Here is a 7,414-nt window from a genome sequence, read left to right on the forward strand (position 1 = left end):
TTAAAAAAGGACTTCAGTGCACTGTAGGGGCTCACTAGTTAGGGTTTCGTGAGGTAAATCCTTTTCAAGTGAGGAAGCCTTTGGAACACTACAAATCATCTGCTAATTCATTTTTGGTAGATTTAACACATAACAAGTTAAGTTTAGTCCAAACAAATGGTGAAAAGTTAAGTTTGCTGGTTCATGTTTTCTTCTCCCTTTGTCTAAGGTGAATAATTTTCACATGTTAGAAGCCAATGATGTGGCAATAGCTACATGTAGATTAAAAGTTAATTCTTAATTTTAATTATTTAATTATTTTAACAGTTAAATTTTAATTTTAATTATTTTCTTATTTTTCATTGTCCATACTTGATTACTGAAGAATAAAATTATTTTAAAAACATGAATTCCAAAAGAGGAGACATCACAGAAATACAGCAAGCAGATTAACCTTCTGTTTTTGCATTTGCAGAAAATGTCTGAAGAACCAGAAATAAATAAGGATTGTGATAGAGAGGTATACCTTTATATTCAAATGTTTCTGTTGAATTAGATTTTTATGTTACATTGCTTAACAAAGTGTAGTAAATTTAGGCATACATGATCCTATCGTGTAAGTAGCATAAATCATCAGTGAAAATTTTAATATTTAACTCAGAAAGAATTCTGTATACTGAGTTTTAAAGAGACGCAAACCCTAGAGATGTTCTTTCATTATTATGGAATAATCCTGAATGGTGCCTTAAAATGCTAAGTAACGCCACTTTAGGAGCTTTGGATCAGTCGTTTTATCTTTCTTGGTTTTAGTCTGATTATCAATAGATAATGTGACTAAAGAAGACAGTTTCTTATTCTGTGTATTTTCCAGCTGGAAAATTGTATGGCTATTGAATGTGAAATCTGGGGAGCATCTCATTTTCTGGAATTCCACGCTTGTACCTCAGCAGTTTCACTCTGCTCCTTATGTTGGGGCAAACTTTGGTTCCCGTGTTTCAGGGAGCACCATCATGTTTTCGATATCCCAGGAACCAAATGAGAAAGGAATGATCAAAGGCAGTGGGAGAAGAATATCTTAGTGCAGAAAAGGGCAATCTTCCTTTCTACTCCTGAAGCCCCACAGTGTCTCATCCTCTAAATCTGACTGTTGAATGTAAAATCTAGGTGGTAAAGACAGGAGACACATTTTGCGTCTTTGTCTTTTTTATGTGTGTGTTCCCACGAGTCAAATGGGGCAAATACATATATAAGATTCTGAAGAGTGGTTGGGAATAAAAGCATAAAATGAAGGAGGGCTCTGTTTGAATTTTGGAAAATTCTGTTTTATTCAGTCAAACAGAAATCAAGCAAATGTTTCAAAAATTTTAGTGAGATACTAATGATAATTACATCATAAAATTATATGCCAATAGTTCTGTATATATGATTAAATTTAAATGTGAAATATTTTTAATGACTAAAATAATGATTTAATAATGAACAGTTTGCTCAAGTGATAAAATCAATTGAAAAGATCCTTTCTATTCAATAAAGCGATAACCATCCTTAATATCAAACTTCCACTCAAGGTTGAAGAAGAAGTGAAGAAGCACGGAAGTAATCATGTGGGATTACCAGAAAACCTGGCTGATGGTGCTGCTGCTGGCAGTGGTGATGATGGATTAATTCCACAAAGCAAGAGCAGAACACCTGGAAGTCAGCAATTTCCTGACACTGAGAATGAAGAGTGTCACAGGTAAGCCTATGGCAACATTTAACAGGAGACAACCATGTGCTGTCAAACTAATCCTAATTTGGGCTAATATTCATGATGAACACATTTTATACTTTTACTATGATATTCAGCCTTGCCTGGTAATCAGAAAAATGAAAATCAGCAAACAATGAGTTACCATTTTTTCCGGTCATTAATTTATTTGAAAAATAGCCAGTATTGGCAAATGTGAGGGAAAAGGCATTTTCTTTTCTTTTTAGTGAACTTTTATTTTAGCTTCTTGGGCACATGTGCAGGTTTGTTATATAGGTAAACTGTATCATGGAGGTTTCAGCTACATAAGAAGCAAAATACCCAAAAGGTAGTTTTTTGCTCCTCTCCCTCCTGCCATGCTCCACCCTCAAGTAGGCCCCAGTGTCTGTTATTCTCCTCTTTGTGTCCATGAGTTCTCATTGTTTAGTTCCCACTAATGAGTAAGAATATGTGGCATTTGATTTTGTGTTCCTGCATTAGTTTGCTTAGGATAATGGCCTCCAGCTCCATCCGTGTTGCTGCAAAGGAAATGGTTTCATTGAAAAAGACATTTCATACACTGTTAGTAAATACATTTTGAGCATTAATTTAGTGGCATATTCACACACACATATATAACATAGTAAGGATATGCAATACATGCAAAGGATGTTTGTATAGATATGTTACATACATACTTATCTATATATTTATTATAGCATTATTATATCAAAAAGTTGGAGCTAGTCTAATTCCTTATCAATAGGAAATAGCTCAATTTCCATACCCCCAAAATAAGGTAGTACGCAACCATTTTTTTAAAAATGAGGTTAGATCTAGAGCATACTGAGTATTTCGCAATGAAAATGTATTTAAAGCATTTAGTTTGATGACGCATCTTAAGAATTCTTGTTAGAATTCTTGCATATCTGCTGTGTTGCAAATGGAATCTACATGCTACATTGACACTGTACCTTGTTAGCCACAAGATTGCTAGTGACTAAATTTTTGTTGTCAGTGGCCTGAGTGCTGAAATATTGGACCCTCAATCTGAATATTGCTGAGGGATCGTATGTGGGGATCTAGATTTAATATAAACATTTCAGTGTATTGGGTAAAAATTTTATTAAAATACATCAAAGGATCTTTTATCTACTGAACCAGGAGTCGTCCAGCTTTTTCTGCAAAGAGCCAGTTAGTAAATATTTTGGGCTTTGTGGACTATGTATATTTATTTTCTTGAGACAGGGTCTTGCTCTGTTGCCCAGGTTGGAGTGCAGTTGTGTGATCACGGCTCACTGCAGCCTTGACTTTCTGGGCTCTAGTGATCCTCCCCATCAGCCTCTCTACTAGCTGGGGCCACGGGTGTGCAACGTCACACCCAGCTAATTGACTCCATGGACTGTAGAGTCAGTAAGCCTGGCTGCGTTCCAAGATACTTGACTTACAAAAACAGGCAGTGGGCTGGATTTGGCCCACAGGTGCTTATTTTCTGACCCTTGTGCGAAAAGGAAGGTGCTGCTAATGCAGTGACTCTTATTTGTAAAAGTCCCCTGCGTGTGACATTATCTTTCCTTTGAGAAAAGGATATATTTCAGTATTCACCTCACCATATTTTTCAACAGTGGCTTCATAAAAGTTTTAAAACTTCATTTATAAAATAAGATTATTTTCTGCATTTCTCCCACTTTATTCCTGTTAGTAGAACTCAGTATTTTACTGTGATCAATGACTTTGTATATTTGATGAGTATCAATTGTCCTAGAATTGGCTGATTTTTATCAAGCAAGAAATACTCTCCTTGAAACTTTTAGTATTTCTTGGTCTTTATGTGTCAGCATGAACAAAATGATAATCAGCTTATGTAATCTAGAAATGTTCAAGGGACCTTTAATATCTCAGTCTGGAATTTTTTAATGCCATATGTATATAATTTTTATAACCTTTAAAATATGTAATTGTTATATAAAATTTGAAAACTCCACCTGCTATATACAATTTGAAAACTCCTATTTCTTGTTTATCACTTTTCCATGACTGTGGAAGAAAATTACATCATTCTCAGTCATGACTGTGTTAAGTATGATGTCCTTAAAAGAACTGTCTATACTCACGAACTCAGGTTTTCTTTCCATTCACTCTTGATCTCAATGCCAGTAAGTCTTCGGTGTCAGCACTCCTCCAAAGTTGTTTTTCTTAAGGTTATCACTACTTTCTTCTGTAATTAAATCTAGGCATTTTTTTCTTACACCTCATTTAATCTGTCAGCAATATTTGAGCCAGTGAAGGACATCTCCTCCCTAACGGCATCTTCACTAGGCTTTCAGGACCTCACCCCCTCAGGCTTTTCCTCCTGCCTTTCTAGTCCGTTCATCATGGTCTGTTTTGCTTGCTCTTCCTCATCTTTCTCCTTTTGGACGTTGTTGTTTCCCAGACCTCAGTCCTCAATCTTCTTTCTCATAACTTTTTTATTTTTTTAAGACGGAGTTTCGCTCTGTCACCCAGGCTGGAGTTCGGTGGCATGATCTTGGTTCATTGCAACCTTTGCCTCCTGGGTTCCAGTGCTTCTCCTCCCTCAGCCTCCTGAGTAGCTGGGATTGCAAGTGCACGCCACCATGCCTGGCTAATTTTTGTATTTTTAGTAGAGACAGGGTTTCCCCATGTTGGCCAGGCTGGTCTTAAACTCCTGACCTCAGGTGATCTGTCTGTCTGTGTTGGGATTACAGGCGTGAGCCACCGTGCCTTGCCCCTCATGACGTTTTCTACTGTGTATATGCTAGTGATTTCCAAATGTATGTCTCTGGCCAGAATCTCTCTCCCCTAATTTTCCAGATTCCATATCAGCTGACCCTACTTGACATCTCTATTTGATTACCTATTGGGTATCACACACTTGTCAGATGCAAAATTGGGCTCCTGATGCCTTCCTGAAATCTACAGCTCATGTAGTCTTTCCTCCCCTGGTTAAGGGCAACTTTTCCAGTTGCTCTGCCAAAAACCTTGGTGTCATTCTTGACTCATCTTTCTCTCTCTCTGACACCTCACATCTAATCTCTCAGTAAATGTCAGGCCTACCTGAAGAATATATCCCGAAGCCATCTTGTACATCTGAGCCACCGTCATCTGCAGTCTAGATGACTGTCATAGACTGGGAATTGATAGTCCTGGTTTTTAAAAACTTCCCCTTTCATTAATTCTTAATTCAGTAGATGGATTTAAAACATAAGTCAAATTGTGTCATTCCTCTACCCCAGCCCTTCCAATTGCCTCCCATTTCACTCTTCGAGTATGTGGCAGAGTTCCTCCTAATAACTAAAAGGCAGTAAACCATCTGGCATGTTACCTCTCCTGCTTAAACTTCTGTTCCTTACTTCTTTTGCTCTGCTTCAGCCACACTGAACTTCTTGCTATTCCTTACCTGTCCCTAGTGCTTAAAGACTCCAGGCACACCTCTGTCTGCCCTTAGAAGTTCCCTGTGTCTGGATATTCGTCTAGCTTTCCATTTCTTCAGTTCTTTACTTAAAATCTCCTTTCTAAGAAGAAAAAGAGTAAAAAGAAATACATTAAGGAATAACCACTTTCTGAGGAAGAACCATGTACCAGCACAATTCCTAGTCCAGAGAAAATGAAGGAAAAGGAAACAGAGAGAACGAGGACTAGCAGAAAGGAATTACAATTGTATCACCAGGACACATCATGCTTAAGATTCAACTGGGAGCCTACCACGGATGCTGTCTAATGTAATCAAGGGAAGGTTCAATGAAACAGTGGTTTATCATCTCTGACTTCAAACCTGTTTGTGTCTTGACATCAATTCTGTTAACATCGTCACTTTTTAGAGTCTTTGATATACAAATACAATATTCTTTGTATTAAAGAAAAATCCTCTTTCTCAGCAGGGGCTTTTCTGGCCATGCCAACTTTCCCACCACCCTCCGCGTCAAACACATAAACATTTCATTTTCCTGCTTTAGTTTTTCTCCTCTAATGTACTATGTATTTTGTCTTACCTGTCTGTTGTTATTGTGTGTTTATCTCACTCTCATGAGTAGAGTTTTATTGTTCATTACCATATCCTCACTTCCTAGAAAAAGGCCTAGCATATGAGACGTAGCTGCCTAGTAAATAGTTATTGGATGAACGAGTGGAGTTTATCCGGGATATGTTGTTTGATTGAGTCTCACTTAAAAAGTGTTTGACAAGGTTCATTTTAACAATTTTGCCAGGTGATTATATGCATTTTAAAAATTCTTTTGGCACTTTATAATACGCTACATTGTTTATATTAATATTTTTTCACTTAGGGAGAAAAGCCCAATATTGTGGTTATTCACTATTCTTTTACTGGTAATCATGATAATTGCAATTATGGTAAAATGAGTCAGAGGAATTGCAGACTTTACTGCTATTTTATTTATTTAGAGACAGAGTCTTGCTCTGTCACCCAGGCTGCAGTGCAGTGGCATGACCTCAGCTCACTGTAACCTCTGCCTCCTGGGTTCAAGCAATTCTCCTGCCTCAGCTAACTGAGGAGCTGGGATTACAGGTGCGCGCAACCATGCCCAACTAATTTTCATATTTTTAGTGGAGACGGAGTTTCACCCTGTTTGTCAGGCTGGTCTTGAATTCCTGACCTCAGGCAATCCACCTGCCTTGGCCTCCCAAGGTGTTGGGATTACAGACGTGAGCCACCACGCCTGACCACTAGTATTTTATATTAAAAACTATTAGAGTGGTAAATTTAATGGACCACAAATTCTTTCCAAGGGATTATGGACCTTCGGTATTTGAAATAAAAAGTCAGAGTTGGAATTTTTTGCTTCCTCTAGTAAGACGTATACTGGTCAGGCACTGTCTATTCTGATGGAGCAGCTTTTGCTGCTGGGCTGTCTTTCAGAAGCAAGCTGCTCACATGGATATGGGTTGGTGAGCAAGGCCAGTGGTCATTGATGGATTGACTAGATTTTGAACTGGCTCTGGGTGGCTTCTTGTTACCATGGCTACAGGTCAGTTCTTTCCTAAGTTGAGTCAACTTTAACCAGAAATTTTCTGTTCAAAAGTTGCCTTCCATTAACTATGTTCAAAATGAAACTTTTTAATATTCCAGAATTATAGACTTACAGTTTTGGTTATGATGGATTGGTTAATAATAGCTCTCAGGATGATTTTTTTTGATACATCATCTTAACCAGAAGAGTTCTGTGTATAATTTATTTCTTGAAAATAATTGTTTTGTTTTTGTTTTTAGTATTTTATAAGCTTTTGCTCAAATCCTAACATAATCTCCAGTAGGAGATTTTAGTCTCTTTGTCAGTTCATGTATGTATACGGTAGTGATATTCTCTGTTTTTAAATTCCTTTTCTTTTCTTGTTCACTTTCTTCTCTGTACAGTAATCATGATATTGTTATACATTTTATCTCATTAAAAGTAGTTACAATTTTCTGCTGGCAAATCCAACTTTTACATATTTTGACTGAATAGGTTAAAAGTGGAGAAAATTTACCAGATCATTTTATTTTCAAGTAAAATCATAACTAATAAAATTGCCATTTTGAATTATAAATAATGACATTTAGATATTTTAAAAGTAAAGATATCCTCCCAGTAGTTTGGCTTTGTGTTTTCATGCAAATCTCATGTCAAATTGTAATTCCCAGGTGTTGAGAGAAAAGAGCAGGTGGGAGGTGATTGGATCATGGGGTCAGTT

At 37.1% G+C, this 7,414-nt stretch overlaps 1 protein-coding gene across 4 annotated transcripts in view; it reads left to right on the forward strand.

Annotated features, from left to right (window-relative positions):
- Positions 1 to 423: 423 nt before the first annotated feature.
- The window catches only part of LOC108536047 (actin, cytoplasmic 1-like), a 42,582-nt gene continuing 35,591 nt past the window's right edge, over positions 424 to 7,414 (forward strand). For all 4 annotated transcript variants that reach the window (XM_017882525.1, XM_017882536.1, XM_017882533.1 and 1 more), the window contains exons 1-2: positions 424 to 499; positions 1,548 to 1,714. In XM_017882525.1, the coding sequence (XP_017738014.1) occupies positions 458 to 499; positions 1,548 to 1,714 (209 nt within the window). In that variant the 5' untranslated portion in view covers positions 424 to 457. The remainder of the gene's footprint in view (positions 500 to 1,547; positions 1,715 to 7,414) is intronic.

Source organism: Rhinopithecus bieti, unplaced genomic scaffold (genome assembly GCF_001698545.2).
Source record: "Rhinopithecus bieti isolate Rb0 unplaced genomic scaffold, ASM169854v2 scaffold_1452, whole genome shotgun sequence".
In the NCBI taxonomy this organism is placed as follows: Eukaryota; Metazoa; Chordata; class Mammalia; order Primates; family Cercopithecidae; genus Rhinopithecus; species Rhinopithecus bieti.